The sequence below is a fragment of the Theropithecus gelada genome, chromosome 20 (assembly GCF_003255815.1).
Source record: "Theropithecus gelada isolate Dixy chromosome 20, Tgel_1.0, whole genome shotgun sequence".
Classification (NCBI taxonomy): Eukaryota; Metazoa; Chordata; class Mammalia; order Primates; family Cercopithecidae; genus Theropithecus; species Theropithecus gelada.
In genome coordinates this window covers 32,554,133-32,572,844 of record NC_037688.1, presented here as the reverse complement: position 1 = coordinate 32,572,844, position 18,712 = coordinate 32,554,133, and the positions used below count along the sequence as shown (strand labels likewise).

The 18,712-nt window shown below is 46.6% G+C and overlaps 1 protein-coding gene across 1 annotated transcript in view; it reads left to right on the top strand.

Annotated features, from left to right (window-relative positions):
- The first annotated feature begins 3,987 nt into the window (after positions 1-3,987).
- The window catches only part of WDR59 (WD repeat domain 59), a 115,319-nt gene continuing 100,594 nt past the window's right edge, over positions 3,988-18,712 (top strand). The window contains exon 1 of the mRNA XM_025369908.1: positions 3,988-4,170. Coding sequence (XP_025225693.1) covers positions 4,117-4,170 — 54 coding nt within the window. The 5' untranslated portion in view covers positions 3,988-4,116. The remainder of the gene's footprint in view (positions 4,171-18,712) is intronic.

Genomic DNA, 18,712 nt, shown 5'->3' with positions numbered 1-18,712 from the left:
CCCTGCTAATTTTTGTGTTTTTAGTAGAGACAGGATTTCACCATGTTGGCCAGGCTGGTCTCGAACTCCTGACCTCAAGTGATCTGCCTACCTCCGCCTCCCAAAGTGCTGGAATTACAGGTGTGAGCCACTGCACCTGGCCTAATGTGGGTTTCTAAAGAAAAAGAAGGGGCAGCTCCTAAGGTCTTTACTAAGAATTTACATCAAAATAACAAGCTACTGATTGGCTATACGTTGTTCTTTGTATCACAAATTCCAGAAACATGAAGATAATGGATGAGGTAGCTAGTCAGGAATAAAATGACTTTATTTTAATTTTAAATTTTTCTCAGAGATAGGGTTTTGTTCTGTCACCCAGGCTGGAGCACAGTGGCGTGATAGTAGCTCATTGCAGCCTCAACCTCCCAGACTCAAGCAGTTCTCTCACCTCAGCCTCCCATGTAGTTGGACTACAGATGCATGCCACCACGGCTGGCTAATGTAAATTTTTTTTTTTTTTTTTTTAGAGATGGGGGTCTTGCCATGTAGTCCAGGCTGGTCTCGAACTCCTTGACTTAAACGATTCTCTCAAATAGCAGGCGTGAGCAAACATGTCCAGCCTTTGTTCACACTCTTAATGGTGAGGTGTTTTTTTTGTTTTGTTTTGTTTTTGTTTTTGTTTTTCATAGTGTACCATATCAATATCTTAACATTATACTGAAAAGCTCAGATGTTGGGCTGGGCACGGTGGCTCAGGCCTGTAATCCCAGCACTTTGGGAGGCCAAGGTGGGCGGATCACGAGGTCAGGAGATTGAGACCATCCTGGCTAACATGGTGAAACCCCATCTCTACTAAAAATACAAAAAATTAGCTGGTTGTGGTGGCGGGTACCAGTAGTCCCAGCTATTTGGGAGGCTGAGGCAGGAGAATGGCATGAACCTGGGAGGCGGAGCTTGCAGTGAGCCGAGATCGCACCACTGCACTCCAGCCTGGGCGATAGAGCAAGACTCCGTCTCAAAACAAACAAACAAAACACAAAGAAAAAGAAAAGCTCAGATGTCATGTTCTTCAGGATTTCAAGATGCCATTTCGGGTCGCCCATTCAGACTCTTCTCTCCTGCCATATTGCCTGCAAGTCTATTATAACATACAAGTCATTCTGCCAAGCACATTCCTATTGTAGAATAACCAATTGTCCCAGTTTGCCTGGAAATTACAGGTTTCCTGGGATGCAAGGCGTTTTGGTGATGCAGTGCTAAAATATGAAAAGGGGGCCGGGCGCGGTGGCTCAAGCCTGTAATCCCAGCACTTTGGGAGGCCGAGACGGGCGGATCACGAGGTCAGGAGATCGAGACCATCCTGGCTAACACGGTGAAACCCCGTCTCTATTAAGAAATACAAAAAAACTAGCCGGGCGAGGTGGCGGGCGCCTGTAGTCCCAGCTACTCGGGAGGCTGAGGCCGGAGAATGGCGTGAACCGGGGAGGCAGAGCTTGCAGTGAGCTGAGATCCGGCCACTGCACTCCAGCCTGGGCCACAGAGCGAGACTCCGTCTCAAAAAAAATAAATAAATAAATAAAAATAAATAAATAAATAAAATATGAAAAGGGATCAGGCATGGTGGCTCACACCTATAGTCCCAGCTACTCCAGAGGCTGAGGCTGGAGGGTCATTTGCTTGAAGTCACTAGTTTGAAACCACCCTGGGAAACACAGCAAGACCATCTCTACAAAAAGTAAAAACAAACAAACAAATAAACAAAACATAGCTGGGCATAGTAACACATGCCTGTAGTCCCAGTTACTCGGGAGGCTGAGGCAGGAGGATTGCTTGGGCCCAGGAGTTGGAGGCTGTGGTGAGCTATACTCGCACCACTGCACTCCAGCCTCGGTGACAGAATGAGACCCTGTCTCCAAAAAAATAAAAATAAAACATGGAAAAGGTCCAGGCAACAAGTTAGTCACCCTAATTCAAGTCTGTCTTCCCCCTTACACCCAATACTCCAGGTGGGAAGAGACCACACTTTCTTATCTCTATTCATACAGTGACTTGCACATACAAATAGTGATAACATTAACAACAGCAACAGTTTTATTTTATCTTTATTGATTTCCTGGCTTCTAGAACTGAATTAATAGTTCACAGTTGAGCATTTTCTACATCCCAGGCCCCGTGCTTAGTTCCCTGTAACAACCGAAAGAGGTAAACCATTTTTCCCTTTTATAGGGAAACTGAGACTAAACCAGTTAAATCAACATTTAAGAGCGTGGGGCTGAAGAAGAAACTTCATCATCATCCACCATGTTAGTACAGTGGTTCTCAAACTTTTTGATCTCGGAATCCCTTTACTCTGCTGTTAAAAATTACTGAAAACCCCAAAAAACTTTTTTTTTGACAAGGTCTTGCTCTGTCGCCCAGGCTGGAGTACAGTAATGTGATCCTAGCTTACTGCAGCCTCCTGTGCTCAAGCCATCCGTCGTCCACCTCAGCCTCCCAAAGTGCTGGGATTACAGGCATGAGCCACTGCGTCCGGCGCCCAAAAACTTTTATAGGTAGTATACAGAATTTAAAAAATATATTTATTCATTATTTCATTTAAACATTAATTCACATGAATACCTTTTAAAATGAAAAAGAACCATATTTTCCAAAACAAAACAAAAAATTCTGGCAAATCTGTTTCAATGTTAGGCTTATTAGAAAACAGTGGCCGGGCGCGGTGGCTCACGCCTGTAATCCCAGCACTTTGGGAGGCCGAGACGGGTGGATCACGAGGTCAGGAGATCCAGACCATCCTGGCTCACACGGTGAAACCCCGTCTCTACTAAAAATACAAACAAATTAGCCAGGCGTAGTGGCGGCCGCTTGTAGTCCCAGCTACTCTGGAGGCTGAGCCCGGAGAATGGCGTGAACCCGGGAGGCGGAGCTTGCAGTGAGCGGAGATCGCGCCACTGCACTCCAGCCTGGGCGACTAAGCGAGACTACGTCTCAAAAAAAAGAAAAGAAAAAAAAATAAAAATAAAATAGAGCTGGATTGCTGGAGGGGGTATAGCTCAGAGGTAGAGCATTGGATCAAGAAAACAGCTGGATTCTCACAATTAAATCTACCTTCATTGTTACGGGAGGCGCTGCTGTATTGTATGAAACAATAAATTGCACATTCAAACTTTTAAATATCTCCATGGGAATCGGGATAGGCATAAGGAAAAGAGGTATATTCTGTTTGCACGAACGTTGATTTTTTTTTTTTTTTCCCCCAGACGGAGTCTCGCTGTTGTCACCCAGGCTGGAGTACAATGGCGTGATCTCGGCTCACTGCAATCTCTGCCTCCCTGGTTCAAGCTATTCTCCTGCCCCAGCCCCCCGAGTAGCTGGGATTACAGGCGCCCGCCACCGCACCCGGCTAATTTGTTTTGTTTTTTTTTTTTGTGAGACGAGTCTCACTCTGTTGCCCAGGCTGGAGTGCAGTGGCGTGATCTCGGCTCACTGCAACTTCCGCCCTCCGAGTTCAAGTGATTCTCCTGCCTCAGCCTCCGGAGTAGCTGGGATTACAGGTGCTTGCCACCGCGCCCGGCTATAATTTTTGTATTTTTAGTAGGGACGTGGTTTCACCTTATTGGTTAGGCTGGTCTTGAACTCCTGACCTAGGCCTCCCAAAGTGCTGGGATTACAGGCGTCGCCCCGAACGTTGATTTTGATTTGTAGACTGGGGCTGAACGAATGCTGGGGACTCCAGCGAGGAGCTAGTGAGGACAACAGGAACCTCACCTCACCCAAACCCAAACCTGCGAGCCCTTCCCGGGTCACCCACGCTTGCTCGAGCTTGGACTACAACTCCCGGCAGAGCTCGCGGTAGGGGGAGTGCCCGCAACCGCGGGGAGCTTTGGTGACTCAAACCGAGTGACGGAAGTGAGCGGGGGCGTGCCTGTTTGTGGCAGGCGAGGTGCAGCAATTGGAGGAGCCAGGAAGGGGCGGAGCCTGTGCTTGGGTCAACCAATGGCTTGCGTTCAGGAGCAACCGGGGTACGGGGCGTGTTGGGGCTGATTCTCCGGCTGTGTGGGGCGCACGGTCCCGGGATACTGGGAACGGCGGGGTGGGAGGGTGCCGTCCTGGGGCCGCGGTGGCCGGGCGGGAGAGATGGCGGCGCGATGGAGCAGCGAGAACGTGGTTGTAGAGTTTCGTGACTCCCAGGTGAGCTGGAGGCCGAGTGGAGCCGTCTGGGCATGCGTCCTCCCCTCTTCCCCTCCCCCACGCGGCTGCTTCCGTCCCGGGGGCTACGGGGAGACCCTCGGTCCCGAACTGAGGAGGTGGGCGGGCTGACCCGACCTCTTAGACCGGGCGGGAGAGGGAAGAAGACCATCGGGGGCAATCGGGGCGGGCACGGACGGAGTTTCGGGGCTTTCCACGCGGGTAGGGGAGTGGGGTCTGCCTTGGGACACTGAGGCAGAGACTGCGCACCGTGAGTGCTGAGGGGAGGCTTCCCATGATCAGGGTGCGGAGCGAGGGAGTGACGGCTCCCCGAGGCCCTTAGCCGCTTTTGGCGACTTCAGGCAAGTCGCGAGACTCCTTAGAGCTTCAGCTGCGTGGACTTTTAACCCTGTAGGGGTGAATTAGTTGAAACAGTATTTGCAAAGTGCCTGTTGCAGTGTCTACGGGATTAAGTGGGTCTTAATGCCATTAGAGTGGAAAATACCGTGTAGTGGATAGGAGCGACACTGCACGTGTTGCCCGAGTTCGAATCCCGCAGCCCCTACCCTGTCATTACTCCCTACAGGTTAGTTTTCTCATCTGTAGAAGGGAGATCGTCATACTTACAAGACTGGCCTAAAGATTTTATTTTTTAATTTTCTATTTTATTTTATTTGAGACAGGGTCTCGCTCTGTCACCCAGGCTTGAGTGCTGAGGCGCGAATCACTGCTCAGTTCAGCCTTGACCTCACGCGCTCAAACTATCCTCCCACCTCAGCCTCCCCAGTAGCTGGGACTGCAGGCGCACGCCACCACTTCCGGCTAAATTTTTCATTTTTTTGTAGAGACGGGGTCTTCCTATGTTGTCCAGGCTGGTATGGAACTCCTGAACTCAAGCGACCCCCCTGCCTCAGCCTCCCAAAGTGTCGGGATTACAGGTGTGATCCACTGAGCACAGCCTCGAGTGAAGATTTTATGTGGTCGTGTGTTTAGGATGTGTGATACAGTGAAGTGTGCGTGGTAACCCTCAATAAATGTTTGCACTTACTAGAGAGTTTTATCGTTTTTCTTTGCCATGTCTTCCATATGCCAGGCCTCCTTCGAGGCGCTTTATCTACATCTTTTTCTGATTCATACAATAACCATGCAAGGTAAGTAGGTGTTATTCTTTTTTTCCAGAAGTGGATCCCAGTGACTTGGCTAAGGCTTCCTATAATGTGGCCAATGCCATTGGGTTTTGGATGCCGGATCTGACCCCAGAGCCCTGGTTTAGCTCATTAGACTGCTTTACTCATAGTGGGTAGCTTTGAACCTCTCATATACATCCGCTCTTCCCCAGTACCTAGGACAGTGTCTTGGTGATTCTCTTCAATTTTCAATTTATTTGAAATTGAAAGAGATTCTCTTTCAATTTATTTACCTTTTTTTTTTTTTTTTTTTTGAGACAGAGTCTCGCTCTATGACCCAGGCTGTAGTGTAGTGGCATGATCTTGGTTCACTGCAACCTCTGCCTCCCAGGTTCAAATGATTCTTGTGTCTCATCCTCCCGAGTAGCTGGGATTACAGGTGCGTGCCACCATGCCCGGCTAATTTTTGTATTTTTTGTAGAGATGGGCTTTCACTATGTTGGCCAGGCTGGTCTTGAACTCCTGGCCTCAAGTGATCTGCCTTCCTTGGCCTCCCAAAGTGCTGGGATTACAAGTGTGAGCCACTACCCCTGGCCTATTTACTTATTTTTTGTAGAGACAGGGTCTCTCTGTATTGCCCAGGTTGGTCTTGAACTCCTGGCCTCAGGCAATCCTCGCACTTTGGCCTCCCAGAATGTTAGGATTACAGGTGTGAGCCACTGTGCCTGGCCATTCTCTTCATTTATTCAACTAATATTTATCGAATACCTTCTGTGTGCCACACTTTTATCCACTTATTTATTCAACAAGGATTTACTGAGCTCCCATCAGGTATATACTGTGCCAGGCACAGGTGATTCATACTGAAGGAGATCTGGATTAGTACAAGTGGGTGGTATGGTTTCTTCTTTCCAAAACCCCATCCTATCTTTTGCCAGAGGATGAGTGAGTGGAGGAGCTACCTACCAGTTTGCTCTGTGGTGCCCTCTGATCAGTAGCCTCCACTGAGAATTTGAGCAGTAGCATTCGGATTAAGGATCTCCAAGTACTGTCAGCACGGAGTCTCCATGAGTCCTGCTCTCCCTAGGGAGGCGCCAGACTCCTAGGGAAAAGGAACTGTATTCCTGTTTCCTTTCCTGTGAATTGCTTTCACTGGGGACTAGGATAAAATAGAATCGTGTATCATGCCTCTAAGCCTGCTAATTTGGAAGCTACTAATCTGCAAACCTTTTAATTCTCACAGAAACCCAGGTAGTCTCACCCCTGCCTCTTTATAGAGATGTAATTGAAGAGACCTGCAGAGAGAGTGATGACACATATATTAGGATGCTATGAAGTTGTAGCAAATAATTAAATCTCAACAGCAGTTGTCATAGTAAGCGAACAAAGTAAATTGGGTAATTTTACTGGCTTATGGGAGTTTCTGTTTTTTTTGGTTCTGATTTCTCTGTTTACAAGATTTCCTCTTTATGTGAATTAGCATGGTTTTGTGGGTGATTCTGGTGGTGACTGGAAGGGGCAGGAACCCATTTTATTAACTATTTTGTTAATGTAGAAAGAAAAAGTTAAAACTCTTCATAATGCCTTTCTGAATAGAAACAATAAACTTTTCAAAACACTCTACATCTTTTAAATAATAATTTTATTAAAAATTTTTAATTAAAATATAAAAATTTCTTTCATTTTGCTTTTTTTTTTTTTTTTAAATAAATAGGGCCTCTGTATCTTTCCCAGGTGGTCTTGAACTCCTGGGTTCAAGCGATTGTGCTGCAGCCTCCCAAAGTGCTGGGATTACAGGCCTGAGCCACCATGCCTGGCCTAAAAAATATACATATATGGCCAGGCGTGGTGGCTCACACCTGTAATCCCATCACTTCGGGAGGTTGAGGTGGGCAGATCACCTGAGGTCAGGAGTTTCAGACCAGTCTGGCCAACATGGTGAAACCCCGTCTCTACTAAAGATACAAAAATTAGCCAGCCTTGGTGGTGCGCACCTATAATCCCAGCTACTTGGGAGGCTGAGGCAGGAGAATTGCTTGAACCTGGGAGGCAGAAGTTGCAGTAAGCCAAGATTTCACCACTGTACTGGGACTGTAGGCACCTGCCACCACGCCCAGCTAATTTTTCATATTTTTTAGTAGAGATGGGGTTTCACCGTGCTAGCCAGGATGGTCTCCATCTCCTGACCCCGCGATCCACCTGCCTCGACCTCCCAAAGTGCTGGGATTACAGGCGTGAGCCACCGCGCCCGGCCAGCCTCAACCTTATGGTATCAAGTGATCTTCCCACCTCAGTCTCCTGAGTAGCTGTGAATACAGATGCACACCACCAGGCCCTGCAATTTTTTGTGTGTTTTTCTGTAGAGATGGGGCTTTACCTTGTTGCTCAGGCTGGTCTCAGATGCCTGAGCTCAAGTGATCCTCCCACCTTGGCCTAAAAATTTATATTTTTTTTATTTTTGAGACGGAGTCTCACTCTGTTACCCAGGCTGGAATGCAGTGGCGTGATCTTGGCTTGCTGCCACCTCTGCTTCCTGAGTTCAAGTGCTTCTCCTGCCTCCTGAGTAGCTGGGATTACAGGTGTGCCCTACCACACCTGGCTAATTTTTATATTTTTAGTAGAGATGGGGTTTCGCCATGTTGACCAGGCTGGTCTCGAACTGGTCTCGAACTCCTTACCTGAAGTGATCTGCCTGCCTCAGCCTCCCAAAGTGCTGCATTACAGATGTGAGCCATTGCGCCTGGTCTGAAAATAATTTTTAAAAATTAAAACTTTTAGATTTTTTGGCTGGGCGTGGGCTCATGCCTGTAATGCTGGCACTTTGGGAGGCCAACGCAGGTGGATCACCTGAGGTCAGGAGTTTGAGACCAGCCTGGCCAACATGGTGAAACCCCGTCTCTACTAAAAGTACAAAAATTAGCCAGGCATGGTGGCGGGTGCCTGTAATTCCAGCTACTTGGGAGGCTGAGGCAGGAGAATCGCTTGAACGTGGGAGGCGGAGGTTGCAGCGAGCCGAGATCGCACCATTGCACTCCAGCCTGGGCAACAAGGGCGAAACTCTGTCTCAAAAACAAAAGAGAAGACTTTTAGATTTTTCAAAGGAAAACCCCAGTCTGAAGTGTGAAAGTGTTTTTTATAGATTATAAAAAGGCCATTTACTTTATAAAACAATGCTTTGGGATATTCCTGTCACTAATTAATAATGAACAGCCTGTGCTGCTTGGCAACTACTGTGAAGTGGTTCCTGGCATCAGTGAGTGTTAACACCATAAGAAAACTTAGGCCGGGCGTGGTGGCTCATGCCTGTAGTCCCACCATTTTGGGAGGCCAAGGCAGGCGGATCACCTGAGGTCAGGAGTCGAGATCATCCTGGCTATCATGGTGAAGGCCTGTTTCTACTAAAAATACAAAAAAAATTAAGCGGGCGTGGTGGCGCATGCCTGTCATCCCAGATACTCGGGAGGCTGAGGGAGGAGAATTGCTTGAGCCCGGGAGGCGGAGGTTGCAGTGAGCTGAGATCACGCCATTGCTCTCCAGCTTGGGTGACAAGGGTGAAGCTCTTTCTCAAAAAAAAAAAAAAAAAAAAAAAAAAAAAGCCAGGTGTGGTGGCTCACACCTGTAATCCCAGCACTTTGGGAGGCCGAGGCAGGCGGATCACGAGGTCAGGAGTTCGAGACCAGCCTGGCCAATATGGTGAAACCCCGTCTCTACTAAAATAACAAAAATTAGCCGGGTGTGGTGGTGGGTGCCTGTAATCCTAGCTACTCAGGAGGCTGAGGCAGAGGAATCGCTTGAAGCTGGGAGGCGGAGGTTGCAGTGAGCTGAGATCGTGCCACTGCACTCCAGCCTGGGCGACAAGAGCAAGACTCTGTCTCCAAAAAAAAAAACAAACAAAAAAAAACACACGCACACACAAACAAATACACAACTAAGAGGTAATCTTCCAGAGCAATACTGTTTTGTAGAACTTCTAGTGATGATGGAAATGGGGCTAATGTGTGACAGATGTATTTTCAATTTTATGACATTTTAATTGCCATTTAAATAGTCACTGTGGCTAGTGGCTATGACATTGGAAAGTACAGTTCGGAGTACTGAGAAGTGTGGAGATTAGTTTTCACTCTCAAGGAAAGGTAAGATGCTGGAATGTGCAATTACAAGGCTAACCTAATGATATGTGCAAAAGCGCTGCGGCGGATGGCTCCTGTGTTGAAGAGAAGAACCGCAGACGCACGGCAGCTGCCTACTTCGTGTCTCCACTTCAGGGTCTGCGAGAAAATCGAGCTCTGTATGTCCAAAGCAGCTGAACATACTTGGAGAAAACTCTTCCCGCACGCTAGCGTTTCCCTCTTGCATTTTATCTTCCGTATAGCCAGAGTGATTTTTTCTTTAAATCCAAGTTTATGCAGGTATAATTGTAGAGGCTGTTGGGTTTTGATAAATGGATGTAGTCATGTAACCACTGCCGTAGTCATGATGTAGAATGTTTCCATCACTCCAAAGAGTTCCTTGGTGCCTCTGTGTACTCAGTCTCCCCCGCTTATCTCTGGCAGCTACTGATGGGATTTCTGTAACAAATGGAATCATGTGATATGATGTGTAGCCTTTTGAATCTGACTCTCATTTTTGTTTTGTTTTGTTTTTTGAAGGGACAGAATCTTCCTCAATTGTCCAGGCTGGAGTGCAGTTGCACAGTCCTTGCTCAGTGCAGCCTCCAGCTCCTGGGCTCAAGTGTCCTCCCATCTCAGCCTCCTGAATAACTGGGATGACAGGCATGTGCTACCAGGCCTAGCTCTTTTTTTTTTTTTTTTGAGACGGAGTCTCGCTCTGTCGCCAGGCTGGAGTGCAGTGGCATGATCTTGGCTCACTGCAACCTCTGCCTCCTGGGTTCAAGCGATTCTCTGCCTTAGCCTCTCTAGTAGCTGGGATTACAGGTGCCCACCACCATACCCGGCTGTTTGTATTTTTAGTAGAGACGGGATTTCACCGTCTTTTCCAGGCTGGTCTTGAACTCCTGACCTTGTGATCCACCCACTTTAGCCTCCCAAAGTGCTGGGATTACAGGCGTGAGCCACTGTGCCTGGCCAGGCCTGGCTAATTTTTAGAAAATTTTTATGGGGGTGGTATCTGGCTCTTGATGCCCAGGCTGGTCTTGAACTCCTGACCTCACACAACCCTCCCACCTTGGCCTCCCAAAGTTTTGGGATTACAAGCATGAGCCACCACCCGACCTGGCTTCTTTTGCTTAGCCTAGTGCTTTTGAGATTCATTCTTGTTGTTGAACCTATCAGTTAGTCCATTCCTTCTCCTTGCTGAGTAGTGTTCCAGTGTATAGATAGACTGCAATTTGTGTATTCATTCACTTGTTTATGGGCATTTAGTTTTTTTCCAGTTTTTAGTGACTGAAGAAAGCTGCTATAAGTAGCTATAAGTATCAAGGCCAGTTTTTTAAACATACATTTTCATATCCCCCTCAAAGAAGATCCTTCAGTGGCATTCTATTGCACTGAGAATAAAATATAAATTCCTTATTTTGGACTATTTTGTGTCCTGGTCTTTGCATGCTTCTCAGATTATTTCTTGTATCACATTGCTCCTATTTATTTCACTTTTCTTCTACCACAGTATAAGCTGTGGGAGGATGGAGACCTTGTATTTTTGGCTCCTGTGTCCCCGCTGCCTAGAATAGTACTTAGGATGGAGCAGGTGCTCAACAAATATTTGTTGAATGAATAAATTTTAAAAACCAATGATGTCGGCTGTTCATGGTGGCTCACACCTGTAACCCCAGCACTTTGGGAGGCCGAGGCCAGTGGATCACCTGAGATCAGGAGTTTAAGACCAGCCTGGGCAACATGGTGAAACCCCATCTCTACTAAAAATACAAAAAATTTGCTGAGTGTGGTGGTGGTCACCTGTAGTCCCAGTTGCTTGGGAGGCTGAGGCAAGAGAGTCGCTTGAACCCAGGAGGCAGAGGTTGCAGTAAGCTGAGATTGTGCCACTGCACTCCAGCCTGGGTGACAGAGAGAGACTGTCTCCAAAAAAAAAAAAAAAATTATGATTATGTCAACCAAGAATTCTAGCAGGAATTAGGAAAAAGTATTTAGGTGTCTCCAGTTTTTTTTTTTTTTTTGAGACAGAGTTTCACTCTTGTCGCCCAGGCTGGAGTGCAGTGGCTCCATCTCGGCTCACCGCAACCTCTGCCTCCTGGGTTCAAGCGATTCTCCTGCCTCAGCCTCCTGAGTAGCTGGGATTACAGGTGCGTGCCGTCATACCCGGTTAATTTTTTGTATTTTTAGTAGAGACTGGGTTTCGCCATGTTGGGCAGGCTGGTCTGGAACTCCTGACCTCAGGTGATCCACCTCCTTCGGCCTCCCAAAGTGCTGAGATTACAGATGTGAGCCATTGCACCTGGCTTTCCTTGTTTTTGATGACTTTGACAGTTTTAAGGAGTACCAGTCAGGTGTTTTGTAGAATGTTCCTCAGTTGGGGTTTGTCTGATGTTTTCCCATGAGTAGATCAAGATTATAGATTTTGGGATGAAGACCCTGGAGATAAAGTGCCCAGTCTTACCACACCATGTCAGGGGTTATGAATATGACATGTCACCGCTAGTGTTATGTTGAGCACCTGGCCGAGGTAGTGTTTGTCAGGTTTCTGTACTGTAAACAGACTCTTTTTGCCCTTTTTCTGTCTTTGGAAGACAGTCTCCAAATGTAGCCCATACTTGAAGAGTGGGGAGTTAATCTCTCTTATTTATTTACTTATTCAGTCATTTGTTTATATCAGTATGAACTTAGAGAAATTTATTTTATACTTTGTATTATAATCCAGTATAACTTAATTTTGTTACTGAAATTGTTCAGCTTTTACCATCAGGAGCTTTTTCAGTTGGCTCTTGTATTCCTTTGACACCTTCATCATTGTCATTTTGTTTAGTTTTTACTTTCTGGCACTGTACGATGCTCAACTTTGATCTTATATATTTCCTGCCCCAGTCCTAAAAGCCTTTTCTCTAAGGAGCCCTGGTTCCTTTTATTGGGGAATATTAGAAATCAAGGCCGGCGCGGTGGTTTACGACTGTAATCCTAGCTGCTTGGGAGGCTGAGGCAGGAGAATCGCTCGAACCAGGGAGGCGGAGGTTGCAGTGAGCTGAGATCGTGCTACTGCACTCCAGCCTGGGCGACAGATTGAGACTCTGTCTCCGTAAAAAACAACAAAAACAAAAAGTAGTGTAAAGTAGTATTCCTTGTATGAATGTGCCACAATTGATTTGTCCCTCTTATTGAACATTTGAGTTATTTTCTATTTTAAATCATAGGTGATGATTCTATGAACATGGTATTTATATAGGAGTACAATTGCTGGATGATGAGATGTGTATACTCTTTGTTGTTTTTTTTTTTTTGAGACAGAGTTTTGCTCTGTTGCCGCAGCTGGAGTGCAGTGGCCTGATCTCAGCTCACTGCAACCTCCGTTCTCAGGTTCAAGCAATTCTTCTGCCTCAGCCTCCCAAGTAGCTGGGACTACAGGCATGTGCCACCATGCCTGGCTAATTTTTTGTATTGTTGGTAGAGATGAGATTTTAGTAGAGATGGGGTTTTGCCATGTCGCCCAGGCTAGTCACAAACTCCTAAGCTCATGCAATCCCCCCACCTCAGCCTCCCTAAGTGCTAGAATTACAGGCCTGAGCCACCGCGCCCAGCCAGGATGTGTATATTCTTTAGCCTTATCAAAAAATGTAAAGTTGTTTTCCAAGGCCGGGCGCGGTGGCTCAAGCCTGTAATCCCAGCACTTTGGGAGGCCGAGACGGGCGGATCACGAGGTCAGGAGATCGAGACCATCCTGGCTAACACGGTGAAACCCCGTCTCTACTAAAAAATACAAAAAACTAGCCGGGCGAGGTGGCGGGCGCCTGTAGTCCCAGCTACTCGGGAGGCTGAGACAGGAGAATGGCGTAAACCTGGGAGGCGGAGCTTGCAGTGAGCTGAGATCCGGCCACTGCACTCCAGCCTGGGTGACAGAGCAAGACTCCGTCTCAAAAAAAAAAAAAAAAAAAAAAGAAATTTTATACTCCCAGCAGCAATGCTTGAAGAGTTCCCGTTGGTCTGTATCCTCACCAACACTTGGTATTATCTGACTTTACATTTCTTATCTTCTCATCAGATGTTTATTCAGAGTCTACTGTATGTTAGGCACCATAAATAAAGCAGTAAACAAAACAGAATTTCTTGCCCACATCCAACTCTTGTTCTTATATTGTACTGATTTTTCACGTATTTGGTAAATAGCCTGTCATTTTTTAGTTTAATTTGTATTTCCCTGATTACTGATGAAGGTGAATTTTTTTTTTTTTTTTTTATTAAGACACAGTCTGGCTCTGTCACCCAGGCTGGAGTACAAGTGATTCTTGCGCCTCAGCCTCCCAAGTAGCTGGGATTACAGGTGTATACCATCATGCCCGGCGAATTTTTTATATTTTTAGTAGAGATGGACTTTCGACATGTTGGCCAGGCTGGTCTCAAACTCCTGACCTGAAGTGATCCACCTGTCTCGTTCTCCCAAAGTGCTGGGATTACAGGTGTGAGTCACTGTGCCCAAGGGAATATTTTTTATATGTATAATTGGCAATTTTTTTTTTTTCTTTGAGACAGGGTATCACTGTGTCCCCCAGCCTGGAGTGCGGTGGCACGATCTCGGCTCACTGCAACCACTGCCTCTCAGGTTCAAGCATTTCTCATGTCTCAGCCTGTGAAGTAGCTGAGATTACAGGCACATGCCACCACACCCAGACAATTTGTGTTTCTTCTATGAAATACCTGTTTATGTCTTGTGCCCTTTTAAAAATATCATTGTCTCTTTTTTTTTTTTTTTTTTTTTGAGACGGAGTCTCGCTCTGTGGCCCAGGCTGGAGTGCAGTGGCGCGATCTCAGCTCACTGCAACCTCTGCCTCCTCGGTTCACGCCATTCTCCTGCCTCAGCCTCCCGAGTAGCTGGGACTACAGGTGCCCGCCCCCACGCCCGGCTAATTTTTTTTTGTATTTTTAGTAGAGATGGGGTTTCACCATGTTAGCCAGGATGGTCTGGATCTCCTGACCTCGTGATCCACCTGCCTCGGCCTCCCAGAGTGCTGGGATTACAGGTGTGAGCCACCACGCCTAGCCGCATTGTCTCTTTCTTATAGATTAAGAAGAGTGTAAACATTTTTCTGGATTCTAGTTCTGCATGGTTATATGTGTTGTAAATCCATTCTCCCAGGTTGTAGCTTGCCTTTTCATTCTTTTTATGGTATTTAAAATTTTTTTTTAATTTAAATTTTTTTTTTTTTGAGATGTGGTCTCACTGTTACTGTGGCTGGAGTGCCTATTCACAGGTGCAATTGTAGCACACTGTCTCCTTGAACTCCTGGTCTCAAATGATCCTGCTTCAGCCTCCCAAGTAACTGGGTCTGTGTTTGTGAGCTACCGCTCCCAGCTATGTGCTGTCTTTTGATGAACAGAACTTTAATTTTAATGCAGTTAAATTAATGGATTGTACTTTTTCAGTCTTGTTGTTGTTGTTTTTGTTTTGAGACAGGGTCTCACACTGTTGCCCAGGCTGGAGTGCCATGATCTTGAATCACTGCAACCTCTGCCTCTTGGGCTCAAGTGATCCTCCTGCCTTAGCCTCTGCCTTAGCCTCTTAAGTAGTTGGGACTACAGGCACACACCACCACACTGGGCTAATGTTTGTATTTTTTGTAGAGAGAAGGTTTTGCCACGTTGGCCAGGCTGGTCTCGAAGTCCTGGGCTCAAATGATCCACCCACCATGGCCTCCCAAATTCCTTTTCAGTCTTCTTAAGAAAAATGTTTGGGCCGGGCTTGGTGGCTCACATCTGTAATCCCAGCACTTTGGGAGGCCGAGGTGGGCCGATCACAAGGTCAGAAGATCGAGACCATCCTGGCTAACACTCTCTACTAAAAATACAAAAAATTAGCCAGATGTGGTGGTGGGCACATGTAGTTCCAGCTACTCGGGAGGCTGAGGCAGGAGAATTGCTTGAACCCAAAAGGCGGAGGTTCAGTGAGCCGAGATTATGCCATTGCACTCCAGCCTGAGCGACAGGGTGAGGCTGCGTCTCAAAAGAAAAAAAAGAAAAGAAAAAAAAAGAAAAACGTTCATATCCTAGGTTCATAAAGATATTCCCCAATATTTTCTGTTACCTTGAAATTGAAAATGAATCATCTCAGCAGAAAGTATACTTTTCTGCTGACCTAATAATGGTTGGTGATTTATTAGTCTCAGTATTACAACAGCTTTTCCACAAGCATAAAGATTGAGGACTGGGTTTTACTCTAATAAAAACTAAAATAAAAAAACACAGCTCAAGAAATTCTTTGGCTAGGAGCAAAATTATAAATAATTGATAATCCATATGTTTTTCTGGAGCAATCCAACTTTGGTTCCTGCTTTTCTAGTTTCATACAATGTTCATTTTGAAAAACTATAGAGATGGAGGGGCAGAGTAGGACTTTTTGGTGTGACTATTAATATGTATGCTTTGAATTACTTTTTCTTTATTAAAAAATTTATATATATGTATTTTAAAATCGAGATGGGGTCTCACTGTGTTGCCCAGGCTGGTCTCAAACTCCTGAGCTTAAGTGATCCTTCCACCTCAGCCTCCCAAAGTGCTGTGATCACAGGCGTGAGCCACTGCACCTTGCCTATTTTTTTTTTCCTGGAAAACTTAATATCAAGATGTGGTGATGAATGGAAGGAGAGAATAGCAAAGAGATTAAGGATTTGATGCCAGACTGTGTTAAGATTTAGGTTATGCCACCTGTCTTCCATGTGATCTTGGGCAAGTTACTTCCTTTCTAAGCTTCAGTTTTTCTTTTAAAATTTTTTTTTCTTTTTTTACTTTTATTTTTTTTTGAGATGGAGTTTCACTCTTGTTGCCCAGGCTGGAGTGCAGTGGCATGATCTTAGCTCAGTGCAACCTCTGCCTCCCGGGGTCTAGCAGTTCTCCTGCCTCAGCCTCCCAGGTAACTGGGATTACGCCCGCTACCACATCTGGCTAATTTTTTGTATTTTTAGTACAGACGGGGTTTCACCATGTTGGCCAGGCTAGTCTCGAACTCCTGACCTCAGGTGATCCACCCTCCTTGACCTCCCAAAGTGCTGGAATTACAGGCATGAGCCACTGCGCCCAGCCCTGTGTTTTTATTTTATTTTTATTTTTATTTTTGAGTCAGAGTCTTGCTCTGTCTCCTAGGCTGGAGTGCAGTGGTACGATCATGGCTTGCTGCATCCTCCACCTCCTGAGTTCAAGCGCTTCTCTTGTCTCAGCCTCCTGAGTAGCTGGGATTACAGGTGGGTGCTGCCACGCCTGGCTAATTTTTGTATTTTTAGTAAAGACGGGGTATCACCATGTTGGCCAGGCTGGTCTTGAACTCCTGACCTCAGGTGATCCGCCCACCTTGGCGTCCCAAAGTGCTGGGATTACAGGTGTGAGACTCAGCGCCCGACTGAGTTTCTTTGTTCATAAAACAAGGATAATAGTGCCTCCTTGTGTTGGGGGTTCCCCAGGCCACGCCAGGCTCAGTGACTTGCAAGGAGGATTCACGGTCGTATTTGCAGTTATGACATATTACAGCAGAAGGACACAATGCAGAATCAGAGGGAAAAGGCAAATGGCATGAGGTGAGAAGGAAACCAGGCCGAAGCTTCCCAGAGTCCGCTCACTGTAGAGGCACACAGGATATGCTTAATTCCTCCCGCATGTAACTGGAACAATGTGTGAGAGACGTTCTGTACCAAGGAAGTTCACTAGGGACTCAGTACCCACAGTTTCTATTTGGGGCTGGTCATGTTGGCACCCTCTGCCTTAACCGGTACCAAAATTCCAGACCTTCCGAAGGAAAGCAGGCACTCAGTGTATACCACATCGTTTGTACATGCAGTTGAGGCACAGGGAGCCTCTCTTACCAGTTAAGGAGCAGTGGAATGCTCCCAAAATCCAAGTTCTAGATACCAGCCAAGAGCCACCCTTGCAAGCAGGCCTTGCAAGGGTAGTAGCCTCAGGCCTGCTGTGCCAACTCTTTTCTGCACACTACCTTGTGGACTGGCTGTGAGGATTAAATGACAGTATCAGTGTGGAGCACCTAGCATAGTGGTCAGTATATGTTAAGTGGTTGATAAATGTGAATTACTATCATTATTAAATTAGAAAGCTGGCCTAAGGAAGCAAGACTCTTGGCTTGACAGAATAGCCCTCTCACCTGCCCTGTCATTTTGCAGATGAGGAGCGTGAGCCTCAGAAAGATTAGGTGATGTACCTAGTGCGTGCCATTTTAGTTTGTGGGAAAGTGAGAATGTTCCCATTTAATTAAATTTCATTAGTCAATTAATTTTTTTCTTTTTTTTTGAGACAGAGTCTTGCTTTTGTCCCAGGTTGGAGTGCAGTGGCACACTCTCGGCTCACTGCAAGCTCCACCTCCTGGGTTCAAGCAATTCTCCTGCCTCAGCCTCCTCAGTAGCTGGGATTACAGGCACCTGCCACCACGCCCAGCTAATTTTTGTATTTTTAGTAGAGACAAGGTTTCACCAATGTTGGCCAGGCTGGTCTTGAACTCTTGACCTCAGGTGATCCACCCGCCTCAGCCTCCCAGAGTGCTAGGATTACAGGCGTGAGCCACCGCGCCTGGCCAGTTTTTGTATTTTAGTGGAGACGGTTTCACCATGTTGGCCAGGCTGGTCTTGAAATCTTTTTTTTTTTTTTTTTTTTTTTTTTTTGAGACGGAGTCTCGCTCTGTCGCCCAGGCTGGAGTGCAGTGGCCGGATCTCAGCTCACTGCAAGCTCCACCTCCCGGGTTCACGCCATTCTCCTGCCTCAGCCTCCCGAGTAGCTGGGACTACAGGCGCCCGCCACCTCGCCCGGCTAGTTTTTTTTGTATTTTTTAGTAGAGACGGGGTTTCACCGTGTTAGCCAGGATGGTCTCGATCTCCTGACCTCGTGATCCGCCCGTCTCGGCCTCCCAAAGTGCTGGGATTACAGGCTGGAGCCACCGCGCCCGGCCTGGTCTTGAAATCTTGACCTCAAGTGATCTGCCTGCCTCAGCCTCCCAAAGTGCTGCGATTATAGGTGTGAGCCACTGCACCTAGCTGAATTAATTAATTTTTTATTTTGCAATCCACCATGACATTCAAAGAATGTTCTCATTTAGAAGGGAAGAGTTCCTGAGCAACACCCGTATTTTTTTTTTTTTTTTTTTTTTTAGGTGGAGTCTTGCTCTGTCGCCCAGGCTGGAGTACAGTGGCGTGATCTCGGCTCACTGCAACCTCTTCCTCCCAGGTTCATGCCATTCTCCTGCTGCAGCCTCCCGAGTAGCTGGGACTACAGGTGCCTGCTACCACGCCCGGCTAATTTTTTGTA